The sequence below is a fragment of the Leptonychotes weddellii genome, chromosome 11, assembly GCF_054177405.1.
Source record: "Leptonychotes weddellii isolate Sample4059 chromosome 11, ASM5417740v2, whole genome shotgun sequence".
In the NCBI taxonomy this organism is placed as follows: Eukaryota; Metazoa; Chordata; class Mammalia; order Carnivora; family Phocidae; genus Leptonychotes; species Leptonychotes weddellii.
The window spans coordinates 28,920,917-28,940,685 of NC_138379.1; the positions used below are offsets into that span (position 1 = coordinate 28,920,917).

Below are 19,769 nucleotides of genomic sequence, written 5' to 3' on the forward strand. Positions count from 1 at the left end.
GAAAAAACACAATCTACCTTGTACAGTTATTGTAAAAATTAGAGATCAATATACACAAAACTCCAAGCAGACTATTTAACGTACAGCAGGCACTGAAAGTGTTTATCATTATTATTTTATTATTTTGTTTCAAAGCAGATATGGCAAAATGATGATGATTGATTGTGGAGCACCAACTTGAGAACAATGTAAGTCTGTGACTTGACTCAAGATTCATGAGCATCAGTGAGAGACGTTGCAATCTGAGTCACATTTAATCATCATCCTCATATTAAAATCTCCTTTTGGTGGAGGTGTCAGTCAAGATAGTAATGTACAATTCCACTAACTCTCCTGAATCTGTGAATCAGACACTGAGTAAAAGGAAGTCATTGGCAAGTGTTCAGCTAAATTCTAATGGTGATTAGTGAAAAGAGAATAAAAAACGGTATTTTACAAAAATCTGGCACAGAGTTCAGTACTCACAGGCAGAAGCAGAAGACAACTAGTTATGGAGAGGAGATGGAAATATTAAAGAAATAGGGGGTTATTGCAAAAAGAAATCAGAGTGCCTAGGAACTAAAGATAAGTATTTACTGACAGTTTTGTAAGTGGTTCCCACTGTACTACCTAGGACATACTTAAAGTAGTTGGAACAGTATTTTCAGAAATATTACCTCCTAAATCATCAGCAAACACCAAAGTTGGCAGCTGACACTGGAAGTCTAATTGCCATCCCTTTGTTTTCCCTTAAGAATATATTTATTGCAAATGTTCCCTATTCTTTTTGCCTGGCACTCATAAGGGAGAAGCATGAACAACAACAGTTCAACTAAATCATTACAACCAACAGTTATATTGCAAATGGCCGATCCAAGTCACATTTCTGTGTTAAATGCAATTACGTTTTATTACAAATACTACAATAAAAATAAGTCTCTTCAAAATGTGTAGAACAAAGTATGGAACAATAAAATGTCATCAGGTATTTGAAATGAAAAATAAATCTAATATTCCCAAACTTCTGCAATTACAAAACACTTGCAAAAGCACTCATGGGCCTTGCTTCCCAAGATGATGGAACTCTTAAACACTCATTAAGAATCTGGATACCTCTCATTTCAAACAGCAGCTTGTCAGTATCCAGGGTGTAAGCACTGATGTCTGATATGGTTAAACCAGACTTCAAATTAAATTTAACTGGCCTTTTCTGGCTTTTAGCAAACAAGTATAAAATGCGGTCACATCCTAAGTGTGAAGTTTAATAGGATAAAATTTAGGGATGAAGTTGCATTTACACATCTAATGCAAGAAATTGCCTTTTTAATGACATGTAACCTGTTAGTTTCAGAGGCACAACATAATAATTCAATATTTGGGCATATTGCAAAATGATCACAATAAGTCTAGTTAACATATGTCATAATAGGTAGTTACAAATTTTTTTCTTGTAATGAAAACTTTTAAGATCTGTTCTCTTAGCAATTTTCAAATATGCAGTATAGTATTAACGGTAGTCACCATGCTGTACATTAAATACCCATGACTGATTTACTTTATAATTGGAAGTTTGTATCTTTCGACCTCCTTCACCCATTTTGCCCACCCACCCCACCCCCTGCATCGGGAAATAAACAATCTGTTCTCTATATCTGTGTGCTCCATTTGTTTAAAATTCCACATATCAGTGAGATGATATGGTATTTGTCTTTTTCTGTCTGATTTATTTCACTTAGGATAATGCCTTCAAGGTCCATCCATGCTGTTGCCAAATTTCCTTTTTCGTGGCTGAATAATATTCCTGTGTGTGTGTGTGTGTGTGTGTGTGTGTATGTGTGTACCACACTTTATCCATTCAACCACTGATGGACACTTAGGTTGCTTCCATGTTCTGGCTATTGTGAATAATACTGCAATGGAAATAGACGTACAAATATATTTTTGAGTTAGTGTTTTTTTTTTTTCTTTGAATAAATACCCAGGAATGGAACTGTTGGATCATGTGGTAGTTCTATTTTTAATTTTTTGAGGAGCCTCCATACTGTTTTCCACAGTGGCTGCACCAATTTACATTCCCATCAACAGTGCACATGGGTTCTTTTTTTTTCCATATCCTTGCCAGCACTGGTTATTTCTTGTCTTTTTGATAATAGCCATTCTAAGAGGTGTGAGGTGATATCTTATTGTGGGTTTGATTTGTATTTCCCTATGATAAATAATGTTGAGCACCTTTTCACATACCTGTTGATCATCTGTACATCATCCTTTGAAAACTGTCTCTTCAGTTCCTCTGCCCAGTTTTTAATTAGAGTTTTTTCCATTGAGTATATAAGTTCTTCATATATTTTGATTATTAACCTCATTAGATATATGATTTGCAAATATTTTCTCATATTCTGTAAGCTGCCTTTTCATTTTGTTGATTATTTCCTTTGCTGTGCAGAAGGCTTTCAGTTTGATGTAGTCCCACTGGCTTGTTTTTGTTTTTGTTGCCTTTGCTTTTGATGTTAAATTTAAAAGGTCATTTCCAAGACCAATGTCAATGCAGAACCTTCACTGGGTATGCAACTGATACTTGTTCAAGATTGTCACTGCACAAAGATATCATGTTAACCATTCAATAAGAAAAGATGTACCACAAACATTTAGAACTTGTATACCTTTCCCAGAATTCCACTAAAATAAGAATAAAAAATATAAATAATTATTAATCTATGAGATCAAAGAATACATGATGAGAAAATGTTAACTCAGCAACTGGAATGAGCAGCAAGTACCAGAAAATTAGAATTCATTGTGATTATGTTCAAGGAAGTAGGGAAAGTAGACAGGTTTAGTTACAGAGAAATTTAAAAACTGGAAGAGTTTCAAATTTATCGAAAAATTTCTTGGATGGGCAAATGTAATCAAGATTATGAAGGGGGGAATGTGTGAACGATCCAATATTTACTGAACAGCAAACACAGGTTGGACTATTAGTAAAATTTAAAACAGAATATATACCTTCCAAATCATTGAAGTTGAAAACCAGCAAACTAAATTTAATATAGCAAAGACAGAAAGCAAAGGAAATACTAAACATAAAATCCAGGGAGCAATAAAGAAAATGAAAAAAAAAAAAAGGACAAGGCACATCCATTTTGACAAATATAATCCATATATTGGTAAAGTTTTCAATTAAATTTCTCAGAGAATTCTGGGGAAGTTGCTTGTTAAAGACTAATTCCCTCTCTGAACCACCCCCCCCACCCCAAAGGCCAAAGAGATGAGAGGAAGAGAACGTGAAAAAGTAAATGGATGATTCTTCATTCCTACCTCAATGCTAGAAACTAGGAAAGAATTATGGAATAGACAAAGCCAGATTAAATAAAGATGTCTAGTCATCTTTGGTGCTGTATTGCTGCAAGAAAGTTGAAGGGAGTTTGGTTTGAGTTCACTATTATCCCTTGTCTGGAAAAGCAAGCCAAGTGGACATTGCAGATTAAGAAACTGATATCCTTCATCTCTAGGTATTAACAGATGAAAAGCTATAGCCCAGGGCAAGTGTGTCCATTCCAAACAGAAAAACAATTGGAAGTGGAGTTTTTCACTGATCCTACTGGGTTTTTCTTGATACAGGAGTAAATAGAAACAAATGAATTAAACAAAACACAATGTGCCTAAAGTAGAAACAGGCCCAAACAGAAATTTTCATTAATAAACGTGGCCAGAGGCAGAGCTGACTGAATAAACACCTTTTAAAAAATGAGAACCTATAGAGTCTGCCTAAAGACCCCTGCAGGTCATCTCAAAAGTTCTAGGGCACTGAACCTGGAAGCAAACTGAGAGCAGTCATCCACCTTAAGACTTAACTGGAAGGTGGTAAACTAGCAGTGATTATGGGAAATCCATTCAAACTGCTTTGGGTTAAACACCTGGCTATATAGATGTCTCCTTCCTCAAGGAGGAGGATTAGAAATTAAGTTATAAGACTAATGAAATGTTTCTTTTTTTTGCAATATAAGAAGAAATCTGTCTCAAAGGTTTCAGAAGAGAAAAACTTTGAATAAGATATGCTACAATAAAAGAAAATATAGACAGAATCTGCAACTTCCCCTTAAATAAAAACGAATTCTCAAAAAAATTATGTTACAATACATCAAAATGAAAACAGAGCTGGGTAAAATAAAGACATAATTTAGGGTTAGTAATTTGTTGTTGATATTAAAAATGCTTTTTGAAGAAATAAAGAATGGAATCTACCCATGGAAAGACTGAGTCATTGGTAGAAAAGAGAATCTTAAACAGCATTACCAGAATATAGAGGGGAAAAGTGACAATAAAGGGAAGAAAAATTGATTTGGAAGGTGCATATCTCCCTGAGTTTATATAATCAATTATGATGGTTAAATAAAGATGCAAGTTTGAAAGAATCCAAAATAGTAATTAAAGCATTGCTACAATAAATTCCCTGGGCTGAAAAAAGATGCACTCTGCAGTTAAAAGTTATAATATTTAGGGAAAACTACTCCTAAGTATCCTAGCATCAAAAAGTTTTCATTCACATATGAAGGTATCAAGAGAATGTATTCCATGAATAAATCTGTATTTTCTAAAAAAAGAAATCACAAAGTTGTACTCTTTTCAATTGGGAATATATATATATAATATATATATATTCCCAATATATATATATTATATATATATATATTATATATATATATCTCCCCAAAATGAGAAACTTGTAAAAAAAAAAAAACTGGACATGGATGTACCTACACATAAAATTAAGCCTAAGTAATGATAAACTAGAAAAATGGTAAATAAACTAACCCTAAATAATGATAAACTAGAAAATCAGAATCTAATTATTTTAAAATTTGTAGAATGTTTTAACAGGCACAATTTTTTAAGGTAATAATGTTTTTCCAAATTTTCTACAATGATCATGTTATTTGAATATTGGAAAACAATTCTTAATTTAGGCCATGTGCAAATAAACTGCACAGATCTACTTCCTGCTAAGCAGCCTACTCAGACCTGGTGGGCAGCTGGAGTTGGTAACAGGTCCTAGACCAGCAGGTGACAGATCTGCACTCATGCAGAACCCACCCCACCCCACTATGTTGATAGGTCATGCCCTGCTGATCAGCCTCACTCACACCTCCCAAAGGAGAATGGACATGGCTTTTACTCTCACCCACAGTCCTTCTAAAAGAGTCTGGAAATTGGGTTCTTGGTATGAACAGTGATTTTGGGTTGCTTTGGGGGTTTCTCCACTCAGGTACATCTGCTTGTTGTTTTTTGTCCCCCCTCTATGCCTTCTCTTGTTTGCATTCTACTCTATTCCCCTCTCTCTTTCTTTCAGATTTAATGACATTCTAAGGTAAAGTGGGCATTGCCAGAGGAACATTTGCTCCAGTAAGAAAATAAGTCATTATTCTTAACTACTGGTTTCTGTTACTATCAGGGCTCCCACAAACACTAAAGATTTTTTTCTTCACTGGCTTATTAGTTTCTTTAAAAAATTCTCATTCCTCACATGGCTTATATCAGTAAGGATGGATTCCTACTGAATAGTACCAGTTATTAGGGCAAATGAAATGCTTATTAAAAATAACAATAATTCCATGTACTCGAGGTGTGTATGAGTATTACATGATCCTTCTATCATATTTTTGAGTTAAATACTATAAACAGTCTTGCAGGTGTAAGACATTATTAGAACTAATATATTACCATTTTTTATTTTAAGTAGGTCACAGAAGGAATATCTAAACTTGGATTTTAAATTTTAAATGTAGCTTTTTTTAAGATTTTTAAAATTTTTTATTTATTTAAAGATTTTTTTTAATTTATCTATTTGACAGAGAGAGAGCACAAGCAGGCAGAACAGCAGGCAGAGGGAAAGGGAGAAGCAGGCTCCCCACCGAGCCAGGACCCCGGGATCAGGACCTCAGCCCAAGGCAGTTGCTTAACCAACTGAGCCACCTAGGCGCCCCTTTAAGATTTTATTTTTAAGTAATCTCTATATCCACCATGGGGCTCAAGATCAACTCCAAGATGATTTAGAATTAAGTGCATGTTATGAATCAAAATAAATTCCCTGAGTTGGGAGTGAGTATAATAATGTGTCTAAGTTAATCAACTAAACAGTATCTCTTATTAACATAAGAATCCACTAATAATAATAATAAGCCCATGATTTCCTTTCTAAGAGTCTCATAAACATTTCTCTGTGCTTACTTAACAATCACAGGCCCTCCTTGGTAATAAGTTTTAAAATGAAGTGAAAGAAGCAAAACCCGTTGATTTCATAAGAGCAACCACAAGCTTCTCCTGAAAACGTATCTCCTCATCTTAGGTTAGAGTTCCTTCTCCTATTTCCATGTCCTTTGGTTGCATGTCATCAGTGTTCTCACACTTCCCTGAGACCTGTTTGCCCAGCTCTCTCCTTGTTAGGACCGGATCTTGGAGAGTAAAGGCCGCTTCTGATTTTTTTTTCTTTAAATCCCTTGTATTTTCCACAGTGTCTAGTAAAATCACTGAATGAGTAAATTAATTGAAATATGAATAAATGAGTGATTTTGTTATAATTGCAGTCATTCAAAACCTGGTCTTCAGGAACTCAAAAGAGTTAACCATAAATATATGATGAATAAAAGGTCAAGAGTTTAATGCCTGGGGCACCTAGGTGGCTCAATCAGTTGAGCATTGAACTCTTGATTTCAGCTCATGTCATGATCTCAGGGTCCTGGGATTGAACCCCACATCGTGCTCCCTGCTCAGTGGGGAATCTGCTTCTACCTCTCCTTCTGCCCCTCCCCTCTGCTCGTGCTCTCTCTCTCTCAAATAAATAAATGCATAAATATCTTTTTTTTTTAAGTAGAAAAATGTGCCACCTTGTCCTTAAGAGGGAAGAGGGAAGAACAAATTCCAGCAGAAGAATAAAAGAAGTGATACCTACTTGTTCTCACCATGGGTATAGGTAGAGATGAATTCCGGATTCTATAACAAGTCTGACAAAAAGATTTCATTTCCACATGAACTCTGTCCTAGGAATGCCATCTAAAGAAGTATTTTGAAGTCAGGCTTTCACTTGCACAAAAGAGGGGGAATGATCATTCAGAAGACAGATACCTTCTCTGCTCTACAGTAACAATACTGCATGCGTGCATCGACAGCGCAAGGAGTTGAAGCTTCTGTATGCAACTACCATCTTATATTACCTCCTTATAAAAATCAGGGAAATTTTAATAAAAATATTTCCAAAACATTAATATAGGCAGCACATTTGGATTTAAATGCTGGATCAGCTCCCTGGAATTATCCCAAGGACAAGGCTGACTGTAGCTGTTCTTAAAGCTCTCTTGCTTCCTTTCAAAATTTTAAGTGATTCCTTGACCACAGGAGTACTTTTATGATTAAAGCAGGTGTCCCAACTGATGACAGCCAGTTATTTCTTCAATAAAAAGGCTGAGAGATACTTATAGTGTTTCAACAGAGGTATCAATGGAAAAGAACATAAACTTTAGCAGAGATTCCTCAGCAGATGTCCAATTTTATTGAATGTTGTATTTTCAATGTTCAGCATAGTGCCTGGAACATAAGAGGTCTTCTGTAAGTATTTGCCGAAACACATAATTGTGGCGCCTAGGATATGCTGCATCATGATTCCTGGTCCCTTGTCATTTCCCATTCCAGTACAAACATAGGACTCAATATTCACATCCAGGTGAAATAACAACAAACGTTAAAATCCAGATTTGAGAGGGTAGAATAGAGGATACACTAAAGGGAATGGGTATTCTTGGAGAAGGTGGTTTATAACAGCATGAGAATGGAAGGGAGTCTCTCTCAGACAGTAAGAAAATCTTCATAGATTGTCACCATCCTATAAAAAGTGAGATATAAGCTGTAACAGCAATTCTGAAAGACTGTTGTATCTTATAACTGAGTGAATTTCAAAAAGGGCCGTAATCCTTCCACTTTGCATGACATACAAAGATCATATCCTGAAATGTTTATCGTAACTATTCATCAATATGCTATTCTTCCTAATGCAATTTTTTTCAGGGTAACTAATGGCAGAAAGAAGCTACTCTCCCTAAACCTAATGTATCTCATGGTACACTAGCAAGTCTATGGGATTTAATCTCATGTTTGCCACATATTAATTATGTGGCCATGGGCAATTTCCTTAACTTCCCAGTCTGTTTCCTTATCTGTGAAACAGACTTTTGCCTCAAGGTGTTAATATAAGAATTATGTGATAGAACACACATACAATGGCTAGCACACTGACGGACACACAGTAGGCTCTGAACTCTTATCAGCTCCTTTCAGCCACTGTGGTAAAACCTCTATAGAGAACAAGATATGCAGCCATATTGCTGGTTCAAATTCTAGCTCTGTTAAACACCTGTCTTACATTACTAAATGCTCATCTTATGTTATTAAGTAAACTATCTGTCACACTATGCCTCAATTTCCTTACGGTAAAATGGAGTGGGTAGTACCTTCTTTGATGGATTTTTGAGAGAATTAGATGAATTAATGCATATCAAGTACACAGTGATGAGCCATCCACAGCAAGCTCGATTACAAACCCTCCATGCTTGAAGACAGGTATCTTTAAAAGTGTTCAATGAACACATGATAACATCTTTTCATTTACTGAGCAGTTAAATAGATTTAAATCTGACAAAATATTCTTGGCAGAAATAAAATTCAAATATATTAAGCTTTATATCTATTGAGTATCATTCACATCAAGGATTTTTAACTAGGCTGAAGGAAGGAATATCAGAGAATTTCAAAGAAGCCTTGATTGCCACATTTCCAGTTGGCAGCGAGGGGTTGTTTTTCAAGATCGGGTCTGAAGCAGAGAAAAGTTAAAAATCTCCCCATCCCTTTTTTACTTTTTGATATCAAATCATGCCATTCTTAAAGATAACGCAGTACTCAAGCCCCACACAGGACTCCAATTATATGAAGAAAATTGTAAGAATTAGGTCTCAAACATTATATTTAGATAGAATATTCTCATGTATACATTCATTATTTAGTTATACAGTGTTTTTAGAGAGTATAACGATAAGATTGCAAAACGATTTTATATGGACTATGGACTAAAGTAACTGCTTACATGTGATTCAAATTCTAGAGTACTGTTGTCTAAATGGGTATAAGTGCCTGTGAGTGGGTGATTTCTTCACATCTGGTAAGAGTTATGACTAATTGCAAGCTGTTCAATGTGGTACATACCACCAACTCACTTGTCTTGGAGCAATGTGTGAGAACTAGAAAAGCATCATTCAAAATATGAGTGCTCCAAAGGAGGCATTATACCAAAAGTAGTATTTTAAAAGACAGTATTTTCCTCAGTAAGGAAATTTGAATTTACTGTTTTACCCCCCCATTTTCTTATATATTGTCAGTGACTGACATCTGAAAGATACTTCTTTCTTATTAGAGTAGTCCATAATATATTTTATAATATATAAAATATGGTGAAGAGAAAGATGTAATTTGAACCCTATCTATATAAAATTCTTTTTAGTTGTCATGTTTTAGACTTTCATTTCATGAATATCTATCACTTGGTAAGCAAAATATCATAAATGATCAAAAATTACTAATGCTATATCAGAAGTAAATACAAATTCAGAGACTAACAATTATGTGAATTATTTTTTGATGATTCTGTTTTCTAAATTTATACCTTGTTGTGTTGAAATGTATAGATTTAACATGATTAAAAAGAAATCAGCCTAAGTACTGGACTGTAAGGAAAAGGTGTTAAACTTGACTTCTCCTGACCTATGTTTAGTAGGAACATTTATTCCACAAACATAAATTGTACTGGAATGTCTTAGGACTTCTTAAGGTCAGAAAAAGTAGCAAAAAAGGAGAGAGTCAGATTAGTATATGTCTTATTTATTAGTATACACTAAATCAAGTCATCCCCTAAACAACCCTACCAGTCCCAATTTATATAGGAGAATATGGGAAATTTAGAGAAGTAAAAATATTGGCAAAAATCTACATTGTAAATCCTAAGAAGCATAATTTTTTAAAAGATTTAATTATTTATTTTTGAGAGAGAGAGAGAGACCACATGAGCAGGGGAGTGGCAGAGACAGAGGGAGAGAAATACTCAAGAAGACTCCCCATTAGGTATGGAGCCCCACTTGGGGCCGATCCCAGGATCCTGAGATCACAACCTGAGCCCAAATCAAGAGCTGGACGCTCAACTGACTGAGCTACCTAGAGGCCTCAAGAAGCATCATTTGAATCCAAGCGGCTTGACATCTCCACTCAAGTTCTTAACCACTCACCTCTCTCATTAAGTCTGAGGCTGTCCTGGGTTGCTATGTTCAGTCAGTAGTCAAGGTCATTTTAGGCAAGTAGACTCTAAGGGTACCACTGGCTGCAAGTATACCTCTGTGTCTGTTAAGATCCACCAGTTCACAGCTAAAATATGTTCTGATGTCTATTAGAAAAAGTCTAAGTTGAGTTAATATTAGTGAATTAAAGTCATTTTACCTAAAAGGGAAAAGAAGTTGAATCTTTGCGATCAGCTAAACTTTGGGAGAATTATTTGAAAAATGATTTGGGAAATGTTGATAGAACCAAGTGGATAGTAGAGATTACGTAGGTAAAGAGAAAAACCCCGTGCTGAGTAATGCACAATCATTAATCTCATTGATCTGAAGTTAGGATAGGGAGCTATTAGTGTTTTACAAAAACATTAGTCACCAAGTATTGAGCCTACTATTTAAGCAATCGCTGTAGGAGGAACTAACCATACAGAATTGCTCATCCTCATGACATTTCTACCTTAGTTCTGCCACTCCTACTTGCGTGACCTTGAACGCTAGCTTTTCTGTCCTTCAGTTTCCTCATCTGTGAAATTACAGTAATGGATATGTCTCTTTATGAAGATTAAGCGTGATACTATAAGCAAAACACTTTAAATAGTGTCTGGCAAAGAATATGCATTTAATAATAGCACTTATTCAGAGTTCATAAGTAAAGAAATTGAAACACATTGAAATTAGCTTGCCCGTGATCACTATGTGAACAGTCTTAAGATTTGACCACAGTTCTGTGATTCCATATTATGCTTATTATTTTCCATAGTGCTTTTTTCACTATGACTTTAAATTATGACAGTGAATTATTTAAAAAAATAAATAAAACACCACAAACCTAATGTACATCTTCCCTATACATAAGTCAAGAAGAACCATAAACTTTTACCATGTATTGTATTTTTAAGATCCCACTGTGAGATATTTCATTATGGGAGGGTATTCACTAAATCCCCCTTATTTTTCAAAAAGTTATGCAGAAAAAAAATAGGACCGAAAATACCTAACGCAAATATAAGGAATTGACAGCATTTGAGGTATTTATAAGGGTCAAGATAGAACAACTAAAGGCAAGGTCTGAGGGCTCGTCTCTACAAGTCTTATAACTCCTTTACTGAAGTGTCCAGTGAATGAGACAAGGCAGTAACTGCCATTTAGGAACTTCATCATACCTTAAAAAGGAAGGATTAGGGGACCGTAGTTAATATTAGAAACACACTAAAGTTATATTTTCATAGGACTAAATGCATATATTCAGCTAGGTGTATCACAGTTCACCTCTACTAATAATAGAGAACACCTATTTACAACCTGCTGTAGCCCACACACTTTAATTCATTATCTCATTAAGTGCTTATATAGTTATTATTTTATAAAATTGCTTCTCATGGGCTCAGTTGTTAGAACCCTGTATGCTGCATGTTTGCTAGGGACACAGATTCCTAATCTCCTCCCCTGGAGGGAGATGAGATTATTAATCTGGAAGGACTGAAGAATTTGCATTTAACAAGAACTCCAGGTGATTCTTTAGATCTTGAAAATTTAGATCTTATAATTGAAAGACATGAGCTAAGGCAGATGGAACAAATTGCTCGGGATACCACTGAGTGATGGGAATTCGGTTTAAACTGGACCTTGTGCATACATCTGCAAAGTCTGACCCCTCTCCCCCTGCCTAAACTGTTGCTAATAGTGCTCCAGAGCCAAATATAAAATATATACAATTTTTAAGGGGTACCTGGGTGGCTCAGTTGGTTAAGCATCTGCCTTTGCCTCAGGTCATGATTCCAGGGTCCTGGGATCGAGCCCCATGTTGGGTTCCCTGCTCAGCAGGGAGCCTGCTTCTCCCTTCTCCCCACTTGTGATCATTCACTCTTGCCATTTCTGTTGCTATCTCTGTCTCTCTCGCTCAAGTAAATAAATAAAATCCTTAATATATATTATATACATATTAAATATATGTAAATACATATTTATAAGCATATAAATATATAAATATATTTACATATATATACACACACATGCACAATTTTAGGAGTTGACAGATGTCTTTTGGTCAGCCTATTAACTTTCTAGAAATGTCATGATAAAAAGTGTACCAAGACTAATACAGTGCATTCACAAAACAGTTTTCATGTCCACCCACTTTTATGCACAGGGAAGTCTCTCCACCAAGGCCAACTGGGTCTCAGTCCAGTGAGGATGTGAATATAGGGACCTGGGTTTTGGTGATCCTGGGTCCTACAGCTGGTGGTGGTTTCTCACATGCCTGCTGGGTTGGAACCAACCAGAATTTAAAGTAATTGCTGCTTTGCAGTGCAGTTAGTTTAGCAGGTAAGGCAGTGACATGAAGGGATAGGCAGGTTGGTTGTACTGCATGCTAGAATATGATTTCATACTTCTGTAACCTCTGATGAACTGTAGAGTCAGAAGGTATCATGAACATTATTCTGTCTAAAGTTTTCATTTTACTGAGGCCACAGAATGAACAGTGAGCTACCCATGATACAGCTCAGAAATCACAGAAATCTGCCTTGAACTCTGATAGTTTTGCAGAGAAGAGAGAAAACCAGAGGACAAGCTACAGACAACCATGGTGGACATCAAATGGGAGTGAGCTGCCTTCCAGCTGCTTCAGTTTTTTTGTCCTCCAGAGAACTTGCAGCAAATAGGCTTCCTTACAGAATGTAGAACAATTAGAAGGTGGACCTTGGAGCCAGGGAGGGCTGTGTTCACCCCTCAGTTCTACCACTCATTAAGAGTTAATGCATATAACACCTAAACCTCAGTTCCCTCACCTTGGAAATAGGAAAAATGATACATCTAACTACTAAAGGTTTAGTGAGCATCAAATAATGGAGTGTACTTTTAAATGTTGGGGACAGTGGGCAAGAGTAGTACCACACTGTATTTGCTGCTGCTGGTGGTTTTGGTGGTGGTGTTATCATTATCCTCCCCTACAATCCTGAGAGGTAGCGATTACCACCCATGAGTTTGGATAAAGAACCTATGGCTCAGGAAAGGTAGATTCCCAAGTTACAGAGATAGTGACAGAATTCAATCACAGGGAATTTGAGTCCATGTTCTTTTCATCAAGGTACACCTATTTAACATTGATCTACAAATTTTACATTAATATTTTCTAAACATCTATGTAATTGTAAAATACTAAAATAATAAACAGAAAAAGGCTTTTTTTTTTTTAAGATTTGAGTTCTTTTGAGAAGTTGGTTTATATAATTACCAGTCCCCAATATTTCTTTTTTCAGTAACATCTATGGGCAGAGTAGAATGTTAAATCCTAGCTTCACATGAAGACTTCAGCTCTTTAGAATCCTCGAGAAATGTGATGTTTTGGATAACCGAACTTCTAGATAGCTTTGAAACACTCATATTTTTATCTTATAATTACTTTGGATGGAATTTTTTTTTTTTTAAAGATTTTATTTATTTGACAGAGAGAGACACAGCGAGAGAGGGGAACACAAGCAGGGAGAGTGGGAGAGGGAGAAGCAGGCTTCCCGCAGAGCAGGGAGCCTGATGCAGGGCTCGATTCCAGGACCCTGGGATCATGACCTGAGCCGAAGGCAGACGCTTAACGACTGAGCCACCCAGGTGCCCCATGGATGGAATTTCTTTTAAATGTTATCACTTCTCTTCATTCCTAAGTAGAGGATATCTATTTATCACAAATTCTATACTATTTTTGCTAATTCAAAGTCATCATTTACTTTGAAGCGACACAGTATTTCTTCTGAGCCATTTGAGGTATGCAGCATTTTTAAAGAAATGGTCCCAGACATATGTGTTTTCTATTTGGATTGAAATATCTCTACATTCTCTTCATAGTTGGGCTCTCCTCACTGGGAGATTATCACTGGGGAACTAGAGTTGTAAATATGTAGGAAATCTACTGAGGAAGTAAAGAAAGAGAAAGGTGGAAATTAAGACAGAGTAGAAGACCTGAGGGGTTCTCATTTAGATTCGATGCCCAATCCTTTGTAATGATCAGGCTGATATTCAGTACCAGCCTGAGAAAAGTACAGTTTCTGACTCTGAAATATTTTCCCCCAACTTTTTTTCTCCTATGTGGCAGGAATTATTTTAACAAGAGGCAATGCCTTCTCTTCGGTCATAAATAAAAGAATCAACTGTCAAAATACCAGGGAGAGTCAGTACACATGTGTGAATGCATTTCTATCAGTATATAAATGGCTTCATATTTTTTTCCTGGTTTTAGCAGGGGAAGAGCATAGGAAAGTTCTAGATCCTAAAGATATGAGTGAGAGGAAAACGGGACTTACACAGTGGATATCAGAGATTGTGAAACTAGGTATTTCCCCCAACAATGTCCTTTCAGGGTATTGTGAACTGGGAACTGGACACAAAGCAGGATGGTTGCTGAGAGGCTTTACAGGTGGGTACTTGCCATAGCAAGTAATTTATTTTGAAAAAAAGAGAATGTAAATGCTTTGTGGTCTGCAGATTCCCATGTATATGTAAAGATTATTATTATGATTAAACCACTTTTTGAGTAGGAGGTGTTTGATTCCATGGAATTATTAAAAACACTCTTTTCATGTTTAACCAAATGTCCCTTAGAATAATGATGAATCACTTAACAGCTTCAGCTAATCCCATTAAGCCCAAGCCTTTTAGGACAGGCTGTGTTTGATGTGACCTATGGTTTCCCTGAAAGTCTTGCTGGCTGTATTGATAAATAACAGCCACCAGAAGCCAGAACTCACATTGTCCTTTTTTTGCCCACTTTTGCATGACACATGAATCCATCCTAAATCAAGTGAACAGAGCAAGCCAGGCTGGGAAGCACAGTTGGACTTTCACCAGATATCACTGCTCACTTGCCAGCTACTGTGTTCCTCCAATATGTGTGAAGGCAAAGGCAAACACACACTCTCAGTTCTCAGTAAGCATAATACACTCCGGTGTACCCTTGAGACTTCAGAAATAAACAAACTGTGGAATGCTCTGCTCCCCGAATTCTCCCATTTTACTTCCTAATTTATTAAGCCTCTTAATAAAACAATGCAAAATTTAATTAAAGTGGAATAAAAAATTAAAAATATAAAAAATTAAAAATATATGTAGGTCTCTTCAGAAAACAAAACTTAACTGGCGTTGTCAATAAACAAAAATGTCAACATCTTCCTAGAAAAATGCAGAGTTTCCTATAATTTGCATAAAGGTTGTGTTTAGCAAACCTCTCAGACTTCCTACTATGTAAAGTTCTCTGAAGAAGGTTTTTGCAGTAATAGGTTCAAGAATGAAAGTGTTCTTGACAATGCCATTGCTAAGCACCCTGCCTGGCACACGGCAAGAGCTTGGTAAATATTGGTTGAATGGAGCGTGAGTAAGTACATTTGATTTGCAGTGAAATTTTGAAATTATGAAATGAATATCTAAACTTACTCTATGGGAGTTTTTGAGAGGCTTTCCCAAGAAGTGGGCATAGGAGTTGGGTAGTTTTTTGTTTTTGTTTTTTTTTTTAAGATTTTTATTTATTTATTTGTCAGAGAGAGAGAGAGCACAGGCAGGGGGAGCAGCAGAGGGAGAGGGAAAAGCAGGCTCCTCACTGAGCAAGGAGCCCGATGTGGGACTCGATCCCAGGACCCTGGGATCATGACCTGAGCCGAAAGCAGACACTTAACGACTGAGCCACCAAGGCGTCCCAAGTTGGGTAGTTTGTGACTGTAACTCAAGACTATTGCAAGGAATCTTTAGATGGTCTGGAGTCTCATTTTCCTTAAAAATACCCCAAAATAACAAAAGTGAGACAAAGAAAAATAAAGGGCAACAACATAACGGAACTGCTGAGGGCATTTTTTTACTAAGTAGTCAACAAAAAGGCAGATGGGCCTGGGAAGAAGAATAACTATCATTATCATTATTTATTATTATTAATTATTCACTATATTTATGAGCCCCAATCTGTGTGCCAAACTGCTGAACACATTAGGACTTCGCAATATAGATATTATCTTCATTTCACAGAGGAAGTAACTGAAGCTTGGAGATCTTAAAGAACAAAACTTGTAAGCAGAATATGTAGAATTAAATTCCAGGGCTGAAAATGAAGATCACAGATTAAATTAATGGAGAAATTTGGTTTTACAGATAATGATTCTGACATCTCTATCGACTTGCTGAAAAACGCTGAGTAATATCAGTGAGGGAATTTGGCTCAGGAATTGATTACTACATAGTTCTCATAGAAGGAAACGTCTCCTGGCTTGCTGAGAATTTAAGAGTGTGTCTGTTTCTCAAGTGATGGTGAACATTTTTTAAGTCTTTCCATAAGGGTGTTTTCTGAATACCTCATGCTCCTTCTAGGTATTATAAAGTTGAAATAAAAATAAAAAACAAACATTAATTTCATTTGATTAAAACAAAAAGTCATCCCCAGAAACTGGGTTACTCAGCTAAATTCTTTCTTTTTTTTTTAAGATTTTATTTATTTATTTGAGAGAGAGATGTTGGAGAGAGAGAGCACAAGAGGGGGAAGGGTCAGAGGGAGAAGCAGACTCCCCGCTGAGCAGGGAGCTCAGAGGAGGAAGAAGAAAAGGGGTTCCAGCCCAGAACTCTTAGAATCATGACCTGAGCCGAAGGCAGACGCTTAACCGACTGAGCCACCCAGGCGCCCCTAAATTATTTCTTGTGAACTAAAAGCAGGGCTTTCCTCTTTGGCTCAGGAAGAAATTATCTCTGCTTTCACACTGCCACCAGCCCTTCCCCAAGGAACAGAGAAAGAAAAATCAAAAAGCCTGTAGGGGTCAGGAGTTCAACCTTTTCAAGGAAGCAGAGTCCAAAGAAATTAAAAACTTTGCTCAAGGTTGTTACGCTAGTTACAAAGGCGAGCTTAGCAATTATAACTCCAGAGCTCCAGCATATTCTCCATTTTAATGTGAAGTTTTCAGGTTAATGTTATGGTGAAAAGCACCCCGAAAAGCATTCTGTCTCTTGCTTCCTGGGTCAGAAAGCATCTAAAATCTTATTTTGCTTTTTCTTTGAAAGATCAAAGTAGCTAATCCTCAGTTTGGTATGTCTTTTTGGAATGCCCATTCATGGTTAAGAAACAATTAACCAGAACCACTTTATTGGTGCTTCTTTTCCTATCCCTCCTCCTCTCCACATTTATCCTTCTGCTAAATTTGCCTTTTGTGCCAAAAAGTAAAAGACTTGAAAATAAATGGCTCATAATGCATCATAAAGGAAACCAAATGTTTTTGGACAATATGAAGAACTACGATTTGTATAATTTTTATAGCCCACTTTGAGCAATCACAGGAGGTCCTTAAATTGGCAGTTGTTAGCTTTTAAAAACAAAATATGTATCCATACATAATAAGTTGTGTGGGGACCATTTCAAGGTTCCAGGTTCCAGAAATGAGTCACTTATAGCCACGCATCAGAGAAGACTATTAATTGTATTAACCTGGAGTAAAGTTCCTATCATCTTTGTCTTCATTCTGAAAGCGTACATGTGTTTAAAATAATGATTAAAGAGAACATGACTTCTTGAAACAATTTAATTCTCTTTGGAACACTTAAATTTGACGTGGAATTGCACATTATGTTAAATTTTTGTCTAATCAGACAGTGTCTCACACCACTCCCAATTTCAACAAATTTTTTTAAGAACCTAGAGAACTTGGACTGTAACAGAGTATAAAATTATGGAATTTGAAGCTCACTGAGTCCCATATTCTGCCTAATGCAGGAATCCCTACTAAATTATCCCTAGGATGTCCATCCAGATTTTGCTTTAAAAAAGTCAAAGATCTACATAGAAACAACTGTTGACTGTAGATAGACAGATGGACAGACAGAGAATATAGATAATAACATAAGTAAATATTCACTTCACTCTGAATGAGCCAAGTTACCATTCAAGAATTCACATATCTTAGGTACCTTAGGGTCAGCTGTGGCATAATTACCATCACCATTATTAATTCAATAAAATGGTAATTATGTTATTTAATAAATGTTTTGGACCAACTCCAAACGCAAACATGCTCTAGAAAAATACTTTTCAACAAAATAGCGAATAAGGACCAAAGAGTGAGGATAACTTGGGATATTTTTTGATTTGATTACGAACATAGGGACTCATACCACTGCATCCAGGGAGAAACTTGAAGGAGAAGCTAAGAGAGATAATACAAAGCCCCCAGAAGAGGAACCTACCAACAATAACAAAAGCTTGAAACACAGAATGAAACATAGGATGGGGGCAAAATTAAGTTTTCCAAGAAAGTTTCAGAGCCCTTTCAACAGGCCAACTTCTGGAACTCTCCATAAATTCATTTATCTAGGACTGTGTAAAGGCATCTCAAATAAGAGATTTGTTCATGTGAAGCTTCTTAGCCATTTGAATCACAGACTGGGGCAAACATGGTCCAGTATTTCTGTCCTCAAACCTCAGAGCACTATTGGGCTGGTAAAACAACCCCTACTAAGCTGGTTTACTGCAATGCAATGAAACAGTCTTAGCAGAGATAATACATTAAATCAAGTCCCTGAAATGACGAATTCCACTTCTCCCTGGGACCGTGCGGAGGCTCAGAAATCAGACTCATCTTGGTGGCAGAGTAAAGAAGCATTAAAAAAAAAAAAAAAAAAGAACATTTTTTTTTTTTTTTTTTAACTTCACAGAGTTCTCCACCTCTGCGTCGCATTAGCCTGGAAAGGATGCTCCTACACAACTGCAAGGGCATGCAGACGGGGACGTGACGCCCTTAGGGAGGGGGGCCAAGATTCCAACTGACCTTTTTGCTGTTTAAAGGACTGAATCGAGCCTGAATGGTGGACCATTTTCACTCTGTGCGTCCCCGCTGGGTTCGGAAGCTGTCCGAGAGGGAGGCGGAGGAATAGCAGCCAGACTCTCTGAGAGGCTCCCGGGCTCCACACAATCCCTGAGCCTCCGCGAGCGCGCTGCAATCCAACACCTGCTTTAGCTGGCACTTTGCTCCTAAGGCTGCGCGCCCACCGTTGTTATGGCAACGCCGGAGGGCGGTCCAGCGTCCAGCTCCCCTTAGCGGCTACTCGGGGAATTAACCTCGCATCCCCAGAGCGTCCAGTGCCGCAGTGTGGGTGGGCGTTGCGTTGGGTTTGCCCGGCAAGGGAGGGGAGGACTTTTCTTAGCGACTATAAATAAATCCGAGCAAATCTCTGGAGCCACTAAGTAATTACCTCTTTTTCAAGTTTTGAGGCTGGTTATTATATCGGGGCACAGTTTTGATTTCCTAAAAGTTAGTCTGTAAATACTGGCACTTACAGAAGGGCAAAGCTGATCTCTCCTCTGAGAGGAATGCAAGAGCAGATGGAGAGACGTTTTTGTCTTTCCCTCTTAAACTCGAATATAGGAAATATGGATAACTTCCACTTAGCCACTAGAATGGTTTTATTAGATAA

The 19,769-nt window shown here is 36.9% G+C and overlaps 1 protein-coding gene across 1 annotated transcript in view; it reads right to left on the minus strand.

Annotated features, from left to right (window-relative positions):
- Window positions 1-19,338, minus strand: part of ANO3 (anoctamin 3) — a 256,061-nt gene extending 236,723 nt beyond the window's left edge. Inside the window, exon 1 of the mRNA XM_081799084.1 lies at window positions 19,124-19,338. Within this exon, the coding sequence (XP_081655210.1) occupies window positions 19,124-19,169 (46 nt within the window). The 5' untranslated portion in view covers window positions 19,170-19,338. The remainder of the gene's footprint in view (window positions 1-19,123) is intronic.
- Between the last annotated feature and the right edge of the window lie 431 nt (window positions 19,339-19,769).